A 17602-nucleotide genomic window follows, 5' to 3' on the forward strand; every position below is an offset into this window, starting at 1 on the left:
ATCGTGTTTATTAGTCTTGATTACTTTTACTTTTATTATCCGGCATGATTAATATTTTAGTTTCGTAACAAATATTTATTTTCAAAAATATGTTTATACAATAAAATTATAAAAATTCTTACACGCTACGTATTATTTCTGTCTATCAAATTTTATATATATATATATACACATAAAAACGAATATTAAATTATAAAAACTTTTTAACAATTTCATTTGTTCGAGGCACTATTATCAATATGCGTAAACACAAAATTCTTTGTATTTATCGACGAGAGTGGTGTTTCCTTTCGTCTGGCTAATGTGGCTAAACGCGACAATGCTTCTTCTCCTTTGGCAAGGAACGAACGTTTTTTCATGACATTCTAAAAAGAATATGTAAATGATAATGAGCATTATATTTTTAATCGTCAATAAACATGTTTCTCGAAATCTTACACGTATCGTACGCGATGTTTCATCCAATTTTGAAGTGTTTAACATTTCCGCAACAGTATGAGATATTTTTGGTTCCGTTTTGGAATCGTCAAGCGTTTCTTCCAGTGTATTTTCCTTCTGTAATTCATTAATTCGCCTTTTCTTTAAAATCTTCAAACCAAATTTAAATATGTGACTATTGTTTAACTCATCTTCAATTTCAGTGTCTATATTTGTCTGTGAATTAATAATATATCAAATAAAAAGCTATAGTTGTAAATGATCAAAAAAATCCTTTAATTCGATCGTCTTACCACTTTTTCTGCTAAAAATGATTCTCTTTCAAGTCTTATCTTACGCCACTTTTCTTCGTCTTCGTCATCAGAGACATCCACCCAACCGTCTTTATCCTCTGATGGTTGGACATCTGTATTATCACCCTGTTTATCTGGAAAAAGAAGATTGATCGAATCACTGTCATTGACGTAAATTAATATAAAAAAATAAAGAATTTAGATTTTTTTGAATACCTATGTTTCTCCATCTGAATTTCCTCTCGCGTGTACTTTCACTAAACAAATCTCCCTCCTCGAATAACATTTCTTGAAGCATTCTCACTTCTCTTTTATCTTCGTCCAATATTTGTTTCATGTGTAGTTTTCCCAATTGATTTTTAACTTTTGTCTCATCAATTTCTTCATTGTCTCCATCTTCTAATTCCAATTTATCCAGATCTTGTTCATCTTCGTCCGCAGATACATCACAATCACTTTCACTAAGCTCAGCTTCTTCCTCCAAAAATTTTGCTGCATATTGTTTTATCTCTTTCTTTGGAATAATCACTTCGTTCTCCTCCGAGTCGTAATCTATAAATTTTTCATCATCTTCTTCTGCTTCGTCGTTGCTGCTTAATGCAGAACTGTTTTCATCTTCGTCATCGGATAAATTTAACTTCTTAACTTTTTTCTTCGGTCGTTTTTTAATTTCCTTTTCAACTGAGTCCTCTTCATCGGAAGACAAAACGCGTAACTTGTTCCAAAATGTTGTTTCGTTTTTTGATTGTTGCCTATCTTTCTTATCTATTTCGGTGTTTGAAGAGTCTTTTTCATCGGGTACCTGTATACTCTGAAATGTTCCACCTGTGATATTAACTGACTCTTTGTCATTATTTGATTGAGAATTAAATGTTCCTGAACACAATTCTAATAACTGCGATTCAGTCACATTAGATTCTTTCGCAAAATTGAGTTGCATATTATCTTCTGGAAATTTACCCGAAGAGATTTCCATGAGTTCCTCATCCAGTACAGCACTCTGATCAACAAATAACTTCTTTTGGAATATACCTCGTTTTATTTGAGATGATTCCGGAGTTTTTGTGAATTCTCTCAAAATGGGGTCAACAAGCGATAGTGCCTCATCTTCTGTTGTTTTCTCTTCTTCCAACTGTACATTTAATGCAGTTAATTGTGTTATAGGAGAAATGAAATCAAGATTGTTGCTTTTAGACTGTGGTGTTTGGTTCATTTGCCATTTTGAATCACTTTCTACATGTACTTCAGAAATTGGAGTATCTTCATGAGCGTTTAAGTCAGTGTTTCTCACACTTTTATTAAACAGATCATTTAACTTAACCTGAGAAGAAAATGTTGACTGTTCCATACTATTTTTATCATTTTCAACAATTGAAGATCTTGAATCATCATCTAAAGGTTTTACAATCCTCCTAAATGTTTGACATTTTTTAGGCGTATCATTGCTATCACAACTACTATTCTCATCTTCATTCTCCGAAACGGGTCTTTCAGATTTTTCATCTTCTCCCAAGCTTTCTTGTGCTTCATCTTCGTATTCGTCTTCGATATCATCGCTATCATTTATTTCATCTTCACTGACTTCGGCCTCATCTTCTACAAAAGCATTTTTTTTCCTTCTCTTTTTTTCTACTTTCATGTATACATCGTCCTCTTCTATTTCATCTTCTTCGCTTATATGAGGTTCTATATTTGGCGAATATGGTTCATTGAAATTATCTTCTTCATTTATGGATTCGTTCCATTCTATTTCTTGTTCTTTCATTTCCTGTTCTCTCTGTTTCCACTCCTCGTTGCGTTTTATTGCCATTCTACGTTTCAGCTCTTCTTTTAAGCGCATTAACTTCGCACCGGGTTTCTCCAATTTAGGATCTATATTTTCAATATACGGTAATCTGTACGGTAATGTTTCTTTAATGATCGATAGTCCACCATTTCGAGTTTCCTTTATTTGCGTCGTTGTAACTTTAGGTACACTTTTAATAGGCCGATCGGATTTAGAATGTTTTCGTACAAATCGATCTATCAAACCATCTATTCCTTTCTTAGTTGATGTAATATCATCTGTTAAGTCAATAACTTGACCTGGAATACCTCGCAATTTAGGTTTTAAATTTTCTATATTCTGTACATTTTTCTTTGTTGTATCTAATGAATCCAAATAATCCAACGGTGGAAAATCAAATTCATCATCTTCATCAAATTCATTTATAATTATTCCTGAAGATTCTTTTATCGTTTTTGCATTATCATTTAGAATTTCTAAACTGCATATACTTTCTTCTTTATTCTTACTTTGACTTGTAGCTTCTTGTAATAAATCATTTGATTTTTCACCTATAGTTATTTCTGCAATTTTTGATTCACCCTTATCCATTATATTACTAGATTCACAGTGTGTGTCTACTGTTAATGAATTAATTGCACCATTTTCTATTCCATTATTGATTATTGTCTCATTACATTCAATGTCTTTAATTTCAGTTGAAGTTCCATCTTTTTTTTCTACTATGTTTATACTATTTTGTTCTTCATTAGTTTCTGCAGTAAATAAATCATCCTCAAATAATTTTCGTGAAACATTGTCTCTTTTAACATCTTTGGTACTCTGAATGTTCATATCTTCTGTATTATTTTCTATAATCTCTTCTTCTGAATCAGAAGATTTATAAAATATTTCTGCTTCTTTCTCTTTTTCCTTCAAAATTTCACTGTTTGATAAAAAAATTTTCATTATGTTCAATGAAAGCCTAATAATATTTAATTTTTAATATCATGAAATTTGAAAATTACTCACTCAACAATACTGGAAAACTCTTTCAATTTAGATGCCACTGTAGGTACTGGAAAAGATGAAATTACTTTTCTCCTTTTTAAAAATTCTTGTATTGTTCTTTGTTTTGGATTATGATATGGTAATGAAATTTCTGTCTCGCGTATCAAACGCTGGGTTTCACTTTGTATTTGTTTCATAGCTTCTTCTTTAGAAGCTCTCAATGAAACCTAAAGTGTAACACTATTTTTACTAATTCTGATGTATGCTTAAATATATTTTAGAATAAAATTTCATATACAATTTAATCAATGAAACTTATTAACAACTTACTTTCCTCAGTTTTTCCTTAGGTTTAGAATTTTTCTTATTTTTATTCTGTACTTTAGGGTTTGGTTGTTCTTCATCTGATTCTTCTCTTTCTCCATCTGATTCTTTTTTTTCTTCATCCGATTCTGAATCTATTAGAGTCTGAAGCTTGCTCCTTACCTATGAAATATATAATCAAACAATTACTTAATAATTAAATTATATTTTTTTTATAATTATTACTCACACTGTTTGCAATCTCCTTCTCATTTGAAATTGTTTTTTTAGCATCACTAGCATGAACAATACTGGAAGTATCATCTGAATCGCTGTCAACAAGTTTCATAGTTCTGCTCTTATTTAAATTCTTTGTAGATACATCATCGAGTTCAGAATTAGACATTTCATCTTTTTCATCATCAACAAATTTTATCTGCTTGAACTTAGGGGTAAATAAATTTTCTTCTTCTGAGTCACTGTCTATTATCCTGAATAATCTGTTGCGAATATTATTGTTTTTAAGTTCGTCATCTTTTTGGTCAGATATATTTTTTTCTTTTATGCTTTTATTAATTATGTCAGTATCACTGTCAGAATTATTATCAATTTGACTTTTGGCTTTATCATCATTTTGCTTAGATTCACAATCTTTTTCTTTCATAGATTCATTTGATGTACTACAGGCATTATTCTTAGAATAATTAGCTTCATTTTTACATTCATTATTTTTCTGATCAAGCTCATTGTCTATTTCTTTTGAAGTCTTATTGAGTATATTTTCCTTTTCAGTATCAGAGTAAGTTTTCATTTCTGAGCATTTACTTTCCTGTCCTACAAAATTTCCTAATCCTTTAGCAAGTTCAGATTCTTTATATCCATACTGTACATCAGATTCATCGTTGCACACATTACTTGAATTGTTATTTTCATACATGGTTCAAAATTTCTAATTTCTCAACATATTCTTAAAGCTTTGCTTTGTTAATTTTTTGCTAATGACAATTTATTCAATTTTCCACGTTAAGTGACTATCATAAAATTACTAAATTGCAGTGACGATTTTTAAAAATTATTAAAAATTGTTTCTCTAAAAATATAATTACTTGTTGATTAATTAAAAATTAGTTTTGTTTGTCATAGGTACATATATCTAATCATTACACCGCAGAATATCACAGAACACAATTGCATACTAACTGGTTTTGGTTCTATCAATTTCAGTCAGTAAATTTGGCGCGAAAGCACTAAGCACGTGTCATGTTAGTTTCAGATGGCAGGGACATCGTTTTTTTGTTTCAGGGATTTTGCTTTTTGTACCAGTATCTTAATTTCTTTTTTGTTAATATTGCATATTGTAATTCGTTATTTTTTTTTAATAAAATCTTAAATAAATTAAATAAAATCAGTCGTGCTTAGAAAATATCTTATGTATGTAATTAAAATTTGAAAAAATCATGTACATCCCTGAATTCACCATATATCGTCTAGGAAATTATTTCAATGTTGTCAATTTGTTAGAGTGTTTGGGAAATGTCTCGGGAGAGCATTTAAATACCTCTCAAGGTTTCGCAGGTCTATGGTTGACTATAGTTGATCGATAGAATAAATTGTTGACGTATTTTTATGATAGCTGATAGCTTGTAACTACGTCACAACCGCAGTTGAAGAAAACATTGTATCTGTAGGTTGTCTAAGTTATTTACCCTACATCTGTAACAGTAACGAAACTGTTGTCTGAGATATCCTTTAAGATCTTTATTTATTTTCAGACATGGTTACGATGGGCGAACCCCTCACTTTAGCGAATGGTAAATTTTTTCATGCATAGTTGTTTAAATAAATATATATCTATAAATTTGCATATTTATTTAAATAATATGTAATTATATAGCAGATAAAAACTGAATACATCAGTTTTATCAAATTTTAATATCCTTGATGAAATTCACGTTAGAATATAAAGTTATAAAATTGACTTTAAATTTTTTATATTCATTTGCAGATGTTAAACGATCTATTGAGTTACTAGACAAATTACAAAAAGGTAATTGATTAAGCATATCTTAGTAACAAAGAATAAAAGATAAGAGCACTTTATGTCATGTATTGCAAGAATTACTTTATTTGTGTAAGTCCTTATATTGGTTATTCATAATGTTTTATGATTTAACTTACTTTTTCATATAAATAATGTATGTGATTTTATTTTATAATAAATGCTCACTAGTTACAATTTTGTTATGTACGTATATGTTATAAACTTTTTTAGGTGGCGAGGTACCTGCAACAAAATTAGCTGCCTTACAAAAAGTTTTGCAAAGTGATTTCCTCAGTGCTGTCCGTGAAGTATATGAACATGTATACGAAACTGTGGATATTCAAGTATGATATATTTAGCAAATAGCGGCTATATATGTGGTTAGCAATTTTTCTTCTGAAGATTATAAATATGGTATTGATGTTAATAATTGTAGGGATCTCAGGATGTTCGTGCGTCAGCCACAGCAAAAGCGACAGTTGCTGCTTTTGCAGCAAGCGAGGGTCATGCACATCCGCGAGTAGTGGAATTACCAAAAACCGAGGAAGGCCTTGGTTTTAATGTAATGGGAGGTAAAGAGCAAAATTCGCCAATTTATATTTCACGAATTATTCCCGGTGGTGTGGCCGACCGTCATGGTGGCTTAAAACGCGGGGATCAGCTTCTTTCGGTCAATGGAGTGGTTCGTATCGTTCTATAATTTGTTTTATACTTTTGTATAGTTCTGCAAATATTTAATTTTCAATATTAAATGTACATTTCTTTTTCAGTGCGTGGAAGGAGAAAACCACGAAAAAGCAGTCGAACTGTTAAAACAGGCACAGAATTCTGTGAAACTAGTCGTGCGATATACTCCACGTGTTTTAGAGGAAATGGAATTACGATTTGACAAACAAAGGGCTGCTCGCAGGCGCCAACACATGCAATAAAAGTAAAGATTGTTACCATTTTTTTCAATAAACAAATCACATACATATTGATATCATTTAAATATTTACTTCATTATTCATGCATTATGAAATCAAACAATGACTTCTGCAACATTTATGAGACTTAATTTTAATAATACTTTATAATTAATGTAACTATTGCAATTTTCTGTGTTCTAAAGATATTGTGTATAAATGTTATATAGTTTTAAGAAATAAACTTGAAAAACCTTGTTCTCTTTTTATTTATTTGTTACGAAGTATTTTAGTAACAGTTACATATTTTTTTTTTTACATATAAAATATTCATTTTTTATATTATAATTTTAAAAATTTAAAAGATATCGAGCAACTACTGCAAAATAAATAAAGCTATTAATTTTCTGTAATATTTTGCATACTGTGTGGTATTATACATAATAAAAATAGTGAATATATTAAAAATATAGGAAATATAGAAGTATAATTTTATATCTTCCACAAATTGTAATGTTATGTATTGCAAAGTCAGCATATCTGATGTTTTATGTAAGTGACTACGAATATTGATTAACAAAAAAGCTAGTAACTTACTTTTGCAATAGATTACGGACATGTGCATATCTTTCAGAATTGATTATATTTTGCATATACTATATTTGTGATAATGCACAGTAGAGCTGCAACTTTACGGTATCTACCATACGTGTCTAATAATCTGAAAAACAGTGATTGTGATGTAAAAATAAATGGACTTTAATCTAGTTTAAATTTTGCTGTTTCATTACGAAGAAAAACATTTATAAGTGCAGGTCGACACTCAGATTCGTCATTTTCTGATTTACTTCAATAATTTCACGCTGACATAATGAAGCCAGAATTACGTTTCGTCGATCGCGTAGTTATAGTAACCGGAGCTGGAGCAGGTAATTATCGTTATTATTAATGCAATTTCTGCAGGTTAGTTTACAATTTAATTTAATTATATTTTAATTCATTTTTAGGTTTGGGCCGTGCTTATGCCTTGCTTTTTGCTTCAAGAGGTGCAAGTGTTGTCGTAAATGATCTAGGAGGAAGCAGACACGGTGATGGAAACAGTTCTAAAGTTGCTGATGCAGTTGTCAACGAAATTAGGAAAAATGGTAATTCGATACGTAAATTTGTTTCATCTACCGAATAATACGAATTTTTGTGTATTGTAAGCAACACCTAGCATTTTGTGTCTTTAAACTCTCCGAAAATGTATATATGTTTGAAATCTAGTTACGAATATTTACTTTACATAAATGTTTCAATTCATAAATAGGTGGAAAGGCAGTGGCCAATTATGACTCTGTTCTTGATGGTGCAAAAATTGTCAAAACAGCTATCGGTGCATTTGGACGCATAGATGTAATTGTCAATAATGCTGGAATTTTAAGAGATAAATCTTTTTCTAAAATGTCAGAGACTGATTGGGGTATGTGTGATATTATTGCTTAAATTTCTATTCTTACAGATTAAAAACACAACTGTTTATATTTAATTTTAGATTTAGTGCAAAATGTTCATCTAAAAGGTGCATTTAAAATCACTCAAGCTGCTTGGCCTTATTTTGTTAAACAAAAATATGGCAGGATAATCGTGACAGCGAGCAACAGTGGCTTGTATGGAAACTTTGGCCAAGTGAATTACAGTGCAGCAAAAATGGGTCTTATTGGCTTAGCTAATACATTAGCTATTGAAGGCCAAAGCAAGAACATACATACAAATATAATAATACCAACAGCTGCTTCTCGTTTAACAGAAGATGTTTTACCACCAGGTAAAAATAATATTTAATAAAACATTTACATTACATTACATTTGTGTGTATCAATCTTATTCTTGCGCTTTTTTTTAGAAATTTTTGAGCAGTTAAAACCTGAATTAATAGCTCCCGTAGTTGTTTGGTTGTGTCATGAAAAATGTATGGAAAATGGCTCTATTATTGAATCTGCATTAGGCTGGGCAGGAAAATGTAAGCGTAGAAAAAATTATACAGATTGTGGAAAGAGTAAACTGTACTTTAGTAACTGTAAATGAATTAATACATTAATTAATTTTTAGGTCATGTAATTCGTTCATCAGGATCAGTATTAAGACCAAATTTGTCAAGCAATGTCACTCCCGAAGATGTCGAAGAAAGATGGTCAGCTATTACCGATATGTCTACTGCTAAACATTTTGATTCTATCGCAGTACGTATTGTTTTTTATTGTATAAAAAATTTGTTTTTTTTAAATTATTTTTTATAATATTTTTACATTGCCACATTTTACAGGAAGTAACAGGAGAATTTTTGGTTACTATTGATGCAATGAAATCTGGAAATTTTGACCCACAGGTAATTAAAACAATTGTTTTGTAATTTGAAATTAAATATGAGTTTTTTTTTTCTTAGAATAGTGTCATCGTCAAACGTTCTTACAATGAGCGGGACATTATATTATATGCGTTAGGAGGTATAATTATTTTTTAATATTATTATTTCAATTATATTCTATTTAATTATTTTAATTGTAAATTATAATTATAAAATTAAAATTTTAGTTGGTGCTTCTGTTCAAATACCAACTGATTTCCGTTACTTATATGAAAATGATAGCAATTTTGCTGTATTGCCTACATTCCTTAGTACATATAGTTCTTTATTCATTGATCTGACCATACTGGAAAAATCGCTACCAAGTGGTGAACTAAATCCAATGAAGGTAATTTACTTAATTAACATTGTTTATAATAGTAGTTTATTATACTAATTTATTATAATTTTAGATATTGCACGGAGAGCAATATGTGGAAATTTATAAAGAATTACCAACGGAAGCTACAATCGAGACACGTATGCAAGTTGTGGATGTACTAGATAAGGGATCGGGTGCTGTATTTGTAGTACAAAGTATGTGAATTCGTCATTTTCACAAATAGTATTATTTTGTTTTGTACAAAATAAAATGAACGTAGTTTGATTTATTTTTATAGATGAAACGTTTGATACCAGCAATGGAGATAAATTATGCACAACACAAATGATATTATTCGTAGTGGGAGCTGGAGGTTTTCAAGGAAAGCGATCATCTTCAAAAATCATACCAACTGCCGAAGCACCTAATCGACAGCCAGATGCATCAGTTACTCAACAAACAAGTCATGATCAGGTAAAAAGTGATTACGGTCTTTAATGAATAGCCAGATGCATTGATAACAAACAAATCACGATAATTAATAATAATAAAAAGTAATTATACTATAAACATTAATTAGTTATAAAAAAGTAAATATACATTTTGTAGGCTGCATTATACAGATTAAGTGGTGATAAAAATCCTTTGCATATCGATCCAAACGTAGCAATGATAGCAGGTTTCAAACAACCAATTCTACATGGATTATGTTCTCTTGGTTTTTCTGTCCGTCATGTTCTTCAAACTTATGCAAATGGTGATCCAAGCTTTTTTAAGGCCGTAAAGGTTAATATTTGTTAATTTATTTAATGAATATACATTATGTTATGAATATAAATTAATATCCTTAATACATATTGCAGGCACGTTTTGCGAAACCAGTAATTCCAGGGCAATCACTGCAAACAAATATGTGGCAAGAAGGAAATAGAATACATTTTCAAACATCTACTGTAGAAGAGAATCTACCAGTTATAACAGGTAAGTTGCATTTTTGTTTTGCAATATAATTATTAAATACATATATACAGAATGTTCTACATTATCGTTTGAATCTTTTGATTGCAGGTGGTTATGTTGATTTAAAACGCACGATGCCTACGCAATTGACAGTAAATCGTTTATCTGGCAGCAATCCTATGGAAAGTGATGCAGTGTTTGCGACAATTGGTGAATACGTGAAAGCAAATCCGGAACAGGCAAAGAAAATCAATGGAGTATTTCTTTATCACATTTTGATGAAAGGGGAACCTCAAGCAACATGGAGTAAGTATACTCATTTGTATTAATTAATATTTTCTGAATTTTATTTTTGACTGTTTTTTTATTTTCCTAAAGCTTTAGATTTGAGAAAAGGCGAAGTATATAAAGGAGGACTAAAATCAGGAAAACCTGATGCAACATTAACTCTTGAGAATGAAGACATGATTCAAATAGTAAATATTCCTTTCTTTGATATATTAAGTTAAATATTTCATAAACGATTCATAAGACAGTTATTGATCTTACATTTACTTTTTAAGTAATACATTTAATATATGAATTTGTTTACAGGCTTTGGGTAAATTAAATCCACAAACGGCGTTCATGCAAGGAAAGTTAAAAGTCGCTGGAAATCTCATGCTTATACAAAAGTTAGCTACACTCATGGAAGCAAGTAGATCAAAATTGTAATATTGATGCATGATTAGCATTTTGTTGAAATATATAATTACCTATGTTAATTTTTATAATATTTTTTATTCACTTTGGAGGTGAGTTGTATGGTTAGGGATAAAATACAACATAAATATGAATACAGTGTGTGCTGCAAATATGGAAATATATCTGTATATTCACAGTTGTAATAAATTCAAATTTTATATTGTTTCTAATTCTGATTATTTTCATTATTAATAACCTAGAGAGAAATATTCTACACATTATATGAAAATTTGCATAATTAGTTTTATTATTTCAATAACAAGATTTAATAATTATAAATTTTATCATTATCACACACATAATTTCAGACTTTTATACAAAACATAAATATAAAGATATCAATCTTCCATTAGTATTCTATTTGTACTTTCGCCGAATTAAGTTATCCTACTACTATAATTAAATCGTGAGTTAAAATACGTTCGATCTATTTATCAAAATTGTTTATTTTTCCTATCAGTCTTTGTTTTATCAAATTTATAAAATCTGCGTTAGTGTTCTTATCGAGACCTTCGCTTCTGATTGGCTTCTTCGAAAATTTTTTAACATCTTTTTTCTTTTTACCATTTGTTCGGCATTTAGGTTTCTTCATGTCTGCAGTTGGATTTGGATCCATTGCTATATCGTTTGGAGATTGCGGCAGCCTTTCTGGTGATTCATTACTTTCGAAAAACGTTTTTACAGTATCCTGAGAAATACATGCCTCTTGCGACGAATCAGATTCTGTATCAAGTATCTTATCATTTCTTTCAGACTCGAGATTTCTTACAATGAACTCCGTGCTACGAGCCATTGCAACATTTTCATCAGATGTGTCTAGACATACAGTGTCTTTGTTAGCAATCCTTCCTCCATGCAAGAACGCGGATACATTTTTTCGCCGCCACATTTTCGACGTCCGCGGGATGAACTGCTTGCATTTCCCTTCAAACGAGAACTCCTTCATGTCGACGTCCTTGATCTCTCCCTTCAGGAACTGCAAATACCTTCTCAAGGAAGTGAAAAACTGCAGTTTGTCTATCATTCTCGGAAAGTTCGCACAACGGGCACTGCTCGACGGTGTGACCCAAATCGCGGTCTCGCCAACTTTTTCTGATTGGAGCCCAAAGTTGAAGTTACCCGTTCTACTAGCAAATACCTCGTAAATGCATTTACCATTGAAGACGGCGATCCTTGGCTTGTAAAGCCTCAATTTCTCTTCGACAACCTTAGAACCCTCTTTGATCTCTGTACGTTTCAAGTCGGCCGAGGACCTCGTGGCTCGGGCCACTATGTTCGTCAAACCGATTCCAAACTGCAGAAGTTTGTTATCCTCCTCGTAACTCAGGCATCGGGGTGTTAATCCTGACTCATGCAAAAGTTTGTAAAAATGGTTACCTGGACCGGCGTAATACCTGCCACGATGGGCTGCCATCAGACCCGGATTTATACCGACGAAGACCACATCCAGATTCATTTCCAAGTAGTCCGGCAGAGTGTATTTTTGCACCTCCTCCTCCGTAAGTCCGTCAAATCGGTCGATCTTCTTTCGTTGCCTGTCGACCTTCTCTATCGCTGCTTTTTTCAATTTTCTTAACGAGAGCGAGGACATCGCTCTGTACAGAATTGTTACCATTAAAAACATGTATTAATTTAGTTTTGAAATGTCGATGGCACGTGCAGAGTTTTCAAACTTATCGCTGAGACTTTCATTGTTTTGAATTGACATAGGTTAGGTATCCGCCTGTCCTGGTAAAAAATTTCAGATTTTAGATATATTCGCTGTTATTTGATTTAACAAAACGACAAGTATTTCTTGATATATAAATTACACATAGTGCGTGAGGTTAGATTTCTTGTTAACTTAAGTTTCTTTCTAAATCCTGTCTTTGTTTACTTGTTATTTAAAGTCGGTTGAAGGATCAGGACCGACCACTCTGTGATTAGGGAAGATGATTGCATCATAAGTTAATTAACTTCAACTAAACGTTTATTAATAAAATACAAAGTTGCATAAATGTCGAAATTTTATAATTCCTTTTTAAATACATGGCTAGTAGCTTAATTTAATTAAATGTACGTACATTTTTATATAAATGTTCTCAGATTTGAATGCTATGAAAAAGAATTAGTGCAATTGAGGCTTCACTCTTGTACTAATACAATCGCGAAAGATTGCAAATGAATCCTGCTAATTAGTATTTTTTTCAAATTAAAATTCGATCGATTCACGGACCCTAAAATGCTAGAGCCGCGTAGCGGCAGAATGGCGGAACTAATTCCTATTGTTGTCCTTGTCGCACACTGTTGCTCTCTTTGTCGTCGCGAAATATATATTTGTCTTTATCGCACACTGTCACTCTCCTTGTCTACCGACTGTGCTGCCATCTAAGCGACGACGATCAAAATTAAAAGGTCAAATAGTAAATTCCGACAGATGGCAGCACACGTCTCGTTCAGCTTCGTGACTCTAGATATAACAGATAGATGGCAGTGCGTGTCGTGTCGGTAAACAAGGAACGCGATAGTGTGCGAGGAGGATAGATATACGTTGCGTGATAGACGAAGAGCACAGCAGCGTGCGAGAAGGATAGATATACGTTGCGTGATAGACGAAGAGCGCAGCAGTGTGCGAGAAGGATAGATATACGTTGCGTGATAGACGAAGAGCGCAGCAGTGTGCGAGGAGGATAGATATACGTTACGTGATAGACGAAGAGCGCAGCAGTGTGCGAGAAGGATAGATATACGTTGCGTGATAGACGAAGAGCGCAGCAGTGTGCGAGGAGGATAGATATACGTTACGTGATAGACGAAGAGCGCAGCAGTGTGCGAGAAGGATAGATATACGTTGCGTGATAGACGAAGAGCGCAGCAGTGTGCGAGGAGGATAGATATACGTTACGTGATAGACGAAGAGCGCAGCAGTGTGCGAGAAGGATAGATATACGTTGCGTGATAGACAAGGAGCGCAGCAGTGTGCGAGAAGAACAGCGATAGCGATTAGTTCCGCCATTCTGCCGCTACGCGGCGCTAGTATTTTGGGGTCCGTGAATGGACCGAATTTTTTATTTGCAAAAAACATTAATTAAGGGGATTCATTCTCGAACTCTTGCGATCGTATATTCTATTAATTAGAATCTTCGATTTCCTTCTGCATTGCATTCGATCTAAAACCATGTGTAAGCACGTACAAGGAAATTCTATCGAAGTAGATCGAGAGAATCATGGGATATTCGAAAATTTGTAACTTGGGAAAATTTAGTTTTAATGCCGCGCGATCATGTCATTCTGAATTGTCGCAAATAACGGGGATTTTTGCGAGAACGCGTGACTTTGGTCAGAAATGATTTCACGCAAAAATTAAACCGACAATACTACAGGATTATAGGAATATTGAGCAGAGAGCGACGTTCTTAAATTGCAATTTTAATTGCAGATTATCGTTGTTTGAAGAAGAGTCGACGCGACGTGCACGTTCGTAGGAAATGCATTTAGATTACAACTGATATTCGTGATACAGTATTTACGATCGTGTTCAATCAATGCGTTGGTTTATCTAAACTCAGCAACCGCTGCGTATCCTATATCTGCACGTATAATCGGATGTAAGGTATGTGCATAATGCGACATATCTGCAGAGGTACAGATAATATGTATGTAGGTACACACTGCCTCGGAAACATATATTCTTCACAATTTCTTACCGAATTCTGTATGCACATAACTGGGCTAACACGTAGCTTTAGACAGAGGCTAGGAAAGAAAAGAAGAAGAAGAAGAAGAAGAAGAAGAAGAAGAAGAAGAAGAAGAAAACTGGAAACTTTATGACAGAGGGAAGAAGGGACAAGAAATTGGTTTCACATTTTCACGCGGTGCGCGAATGTTTGTACCGAAGGTGCGTAGGTGTTTTAGAGATTTGAAAGTCGACTCCAATTTTTCAAATAGAATCCAAGAGTTCTGGTAGGAAAATACCATAGGTGAGTTAAGACGTCAAATTTTTCGAAAGGAAGCAAAAAATGATTATTTATTTAAGTTTGGGAATAACTTTGTTCCTTTTAGATTTTCCCTCAAGTCATTTTAATATACTATTTCTATTTTCAAATAGAACGTACGTGTCAGAGTATGGTATACGGATTGAAATTTCTTTTTACAAGCACACCTGTAGTGTGTTTTACTTTTCAATCATACCTTCCAAAGGTCATTTCAAGCTGAAATTTGTAAAATTGCGACAGACGTGTTGCGTGTCTACGTATTTATACAAACATTCGAATGAAAAACGTGATACTTTAGGCTGCAGTAATTTCCTTTTATCGATAGACGGAGCGTGCAAAATTCATTCGTATTTACGAGCCAAGGATTTTGGAACAGCAACGCGTAATTTATTAACGATCCTCCCTTATCAATAATTTCTTACATTCGATTTTTACGAAATTGGATTCGCAAATATCCCGTCCGTTTTATTCCGGTTAATGTTTTAAGACGATTAAGTTCATAGGTAAAATCCAAAAATTCGTAATCCGTTTTACAATATCCGATGTGCGTGCACGTCGTGAATTATGCGCGCGTTATTATCGCAGGGAAGATAGTCGCGATTCTTTCTCCCTAAAACGTCGAAGGCACGCGTAACGTGTAATTGCGATTCTATACGCACGATATTTCGATTGAGACGAATGAAAATGGTGTAATTTCGATTTCGAGCGGACTAAAAATGGTGACACGGGTGTGTATTATTCCTTCGCTCGAGGTTCTCGCTTTTTCCAATTATTCTCGCCGCGCAGCGAATGGACACATTTTGCAAAAGGGAAACGAGCACGAGATATCGCGGGCGATCACGGCGCAGCACATAATTAGGCGGGATATTTGCACAGCGTATCTGCTAATCTAGCTGCCGGAACTCGCGATCGCGTCCAAATCGTGTTGGTCTTCCGGTCTGGCGAACATGGTCGACACTCGAACGCAACACACCTTACACACCGCGTTGCACAGCCACCAGCGATCCACGATATCTTCTTTCATCGATAAGTACCGTGTAATTTACCGTCGTTCTTTCGCGTGATCCTCCACGGCGAGCACTGTTCTCGCGCAACCGTGAATTGTTATTCGCCCCTTTGTTTCCCGGTGCTAATCTCAATCCCTCTGGTATCTACGCCGAAGCATCTACGCGATGTAATTTTGTTCTTTAGACTCGCGACAGCGGGCGAACGTCGCTTATATAAGAAAAAAAAAAAAAATTCATTTTCAGGAGTACGACGTCTTTTTTTTTCCCTCTTTCCTTTTAAGGCAGACAAGGCCTCCCTTTCTTTTGAAAAGCCTCTTTTGAAAAAGGAAGACGTTTCGCGAACTGACTTTCGCCAGGCTGCACGACGTGGATGTGTATCTGGCTTTTTAATGGAAAGGCACGTGACGTACGTATATCTACGTTCGTGGTATCGCGTTCGTGTACGCGATATTGTGTTGCCCGGGAGTTATATGTGAAAAGATTGAATCTTGCTAGAGGTACGTACACTGTGCGTAGTTAGATTCTTTTACCTTGATTAAGAAAACCTCTTTTTTGGCACGACCTAGCTATAAATAGGTAGAGCTACGCTATGCGGAGCGTCGTAAAATTTTAGAGGCGAGCCGTGTGCTTTCCGCGGAGATAAATCCGTATTCGGATTGTTGAAAGTGTACTGGCTTTCACGCGTAATTTCGGTGCAAATGAAATCAGACGAGAATGAAATTTAATTTGGAACAGAATGGCCAAAATGACTGATAGTGAAGAATGACTGACGACGAAGCGTACGTACGTACAATATATCGATAAAACTCTGGGAGAAGAACAGCCGCAAAGGGACTGTATCTTGGTTGTTATACATTTTCCTGGGGAAAGATCTGATAAGAAAAACGACGAGTGGAAAGTCGATAGTCGAAGAGGGTAGGATAGTAGAAGAGAAAATGGTTGAAAGTACGGGGATTCGCGCAGGCCACGTGTATAATAATACCTGGCTTGTACGAGCCTGGCTTGAAAGAAGTTGCGGAGAAAAGACAGGAAGCGCAAAGAAAAATTAGAAAAGGAAAAAGTCGGATAAGGGGAACGGAATGTTGCCAATAGGATAGACAGAGCCTGACACGTCATAACTCTCTAGTCAGTTCTAGGTGAAAATTGATGAAACTTTTACGAAGGATTAACAAAAATTACTTATCTTTCACCGCTCGGTGAATCTCGACTAATTAACCTAACCCAACGAAAATTTTGTTTAAAAACCCCTCGGACATACTTTACAAGTGTTCCTCTCTATTCGACAAAACGCCGTTAATCAGAGCGACAATCCTCGATCGACCTGCCAGTAATCGTTAACCGCGTACTGAATAATGAAATATCAAGCAAACCATCGGAGCTAGCTCTCGATATTTTCGTTTCTTCTCGTCACAATGGCCGGGTAATTAGCACAGTTGTAGAAGTGTGTAACGGA

At 33.8% G+C, this 17602-nt stretch overlaps 4 protein-coding genes across 7 annotated transcripts; 2 read left to right on the forward strand and 2 right to left on the reverse strand.

The window, feature by feature from the left end:
* Positions 1-108: 108 nt before the first annotated feature.
* On the reverse strand, positions 109-5166 carry LOC122530663 (claspin). 2 transcript variants are annotated; one of them, XM_043657814.1, is made up of 8 exons: positions 4061-5166; positions 3838-3993; positions 3529-3734; positions 1692-3442; positions 948-1556; positions 732-865; positions 439-654; positions 109-365 (listed from the first exon to the last, which is right to left on the reverse strand). In XM_043657814.1, the coding sequence occupies exons 1-8, from the start codon at positions 4745-4747 to the stop codon at positions 213-215; spliced, it is 3912 nt and encodes a 1303-aa protein (XP_043513749.1). In that variant the 5' UTR covers positions 4748-5166; the 3' UTR covers positions 109-212. The 2 variants fall into 2 exon arrangements, with proteins under 2 accessions (XP_043513749.1, XP_043513748.1); XM_043657813.1 differs by having other exon boundaries at positions 948-3442.
* A 203-nt stretch (positions 5167-5369) lies between these two features.
* Positions 5370-6801, forward strand: LOC122530667 (protein lin-7 homolog C). 2 transcript variants are annotated; one of them, XM_043657819.1, is made up of 6 exons: positions 5370-5494; positions 5565-5621; positions 5816-5857; positions 6083-6195; positions 6288-6533; positions 6622-6801. In XM_043657819.1, the coding sequence occupies exons 2-6, from the start codon at positions 5585-5587 to the stop codon at positions 6778-6780; spliced, it is 597 nt and encodes a 198-aa protein (XP_043513754.1). In that variant the 5' UTR covers positions 5370-5494; positions 5565-5584; the 3' UTR covers positions 6781-6801. The 2 variants fall into 2 exon arrangements, with proteins under 2 accessions (XP_043513754.1, XP_043513753.1); XM_043657818.1 differs by having other exon boundaries at positions 5371-5494; positions 5583-5621.
* Positions 6802-7429: 628 nt separating this feature from the next.
* Positions 7430-11338, forward strand: LOC122530664 (peroxisomal multifunctional enzyme type 2). The gene is made up of 16 exons (XM_043657815.1): positions 7430-7685; positions 7764-7901; positions 8066-8218; positions 8291-8563; positions 8642-8758; positions 8848-8978; positions 9062-9124; positions 9182-9242; positions 9331-9491; positions 9556-9679; positions 9763-9938; positions 10074-10250; positions 10328-10445; positions 10533-10730; positions 10803-10900; positions 11019-11338. Exons 1-16 carry the CDS (start codon positions 7628-7630, stop codon positions 11136-11138), a joined length of 2166 nt encoding a protein of 721 aa, XP_043513750.1. The 5' UTR covers positions 7430-7627; the 3' UTR covers positions 11139-11338.
* A 48-nt stretch (positions 11339-11386) lies between these two features.
* On the reverse strand, positions 11387-13411 carry LOC122530665 (G/T mismatch-specific thymine DNA glycosylase-like). Of its 2 annotated transcripts, none has more exons than XM_043657817.1 (2): positions 12980-13411; positions 11387-12891 (listed from the first exon to the last, which is right to left on the reverse strand). In XM_043657817.1, exon 2 carries the CDS (start codon positions 12790-12792, stop codon positions 11596-11598), a length of 1197 nt encoding a protein of 398 aa, XP_043513752.1. In that variant the 5' UTR covers positions 12793-12891; positions 12980-13411; the 3' UTR covers positions 11387-11595. The 2 variants fall into 2 exon arrangements, with proteins under 2 accessions (XP_043513752.1, XP_043513751.1); XM_043657816.1 differs by having other exon boundaries at positions 11387-12896.
* Between the last annotated feature and the right edge of the window lie 4191 nt (positions 13412-17602).

The sequence above is a fragment of the Frieseomelitta varia genome, unplaced genomic scaffold (genome assembly GCF_011392965.1).
Source record: "Frieseomelitta varia isolate USP_RPSP 00005682 unplaced genomic scaffold, Fvar_1.2 scaffold_351, whole genome shotgun sequence".
NCBI lineage: Eukaryota > Metazoa > Arthropoda > Insecta > Hymenoptera > Apidae > Frieseomelitta > Frieseomelitta varia.

Excerpts from the sequence above, each read along its gene's own strand:
- LOC122530663 (XM_043657813.1), bottom strand. The coding sequence starts at position 4,747 with ATGTATGAAAATAACAATTCAAGTAATGTGTGCAACGATGAATCTGAT. Across the intron at positions 3,735-3,837 it reads CTAAGGAAAAACTGAGGAAA|GTTTCATTGAGAGCTTCTAA; the intron begins GTAAGTTGTTAA and ends GTTACACTTTAG. Across the intron at positions 655-731 it reads CATTTTTAGCAGAAAAAGTG|ACAAATATAGACACTGAAAT; the intron begins GTAAGACGATCG and ends ATTAATTCACAG.
- LOC122530667 (XM_043657819.1), top strand. The coding sequence starts at position 5,585 with ATGGTTACGATGGGCGAACCCCTCACTTTAGCGAATG. Across the intron at positions 5,858-6,082 it reads ACTAGACAAATTACAAAAAG|GTGGCGAGGTACCTGCAACA; the intron begins GTAATTGATTAA and ends AAACTTTTTTAG. Across the intron at positions 6,196-6,287 it reads ACGAAACTGTGGATATTCAA|GGATCTCAGGATGTTCGTGC; the intron begins GTATGATATATT and ends TAATAATTGTAG.
- LOC122530664 (XM_043657815.1), top strand. The coding sequence starts at position 7,628 with ATGAAGCCAGAATTACGTTTCGTCGATCGCGTAGTTATAGTAACCGGA. Across the intron at positions 8,759-8,847 it reads ATTAGGCTGGGCAGGAAAAT|GTCATGTAATTCGTTCATCA; the intron begins GTAAGCGTAGAA and ends ATTAATTTTTAG. Across the intron at positions 9,939-10,073 it reads AACAAACAAGTCATGATCAG|GCTGCATTATACAGATTAAG; the intron begins GTAAAAAGTGAT and ends TACATTTTGTAG.
- LOC122530665 (XM_043657817.1), bottom strand. The coding sequence starts at position 12,792 with ATGTTTTTAATGGTAACAATTCTGTACAGAGCGATGTCCTCGCTCTCG.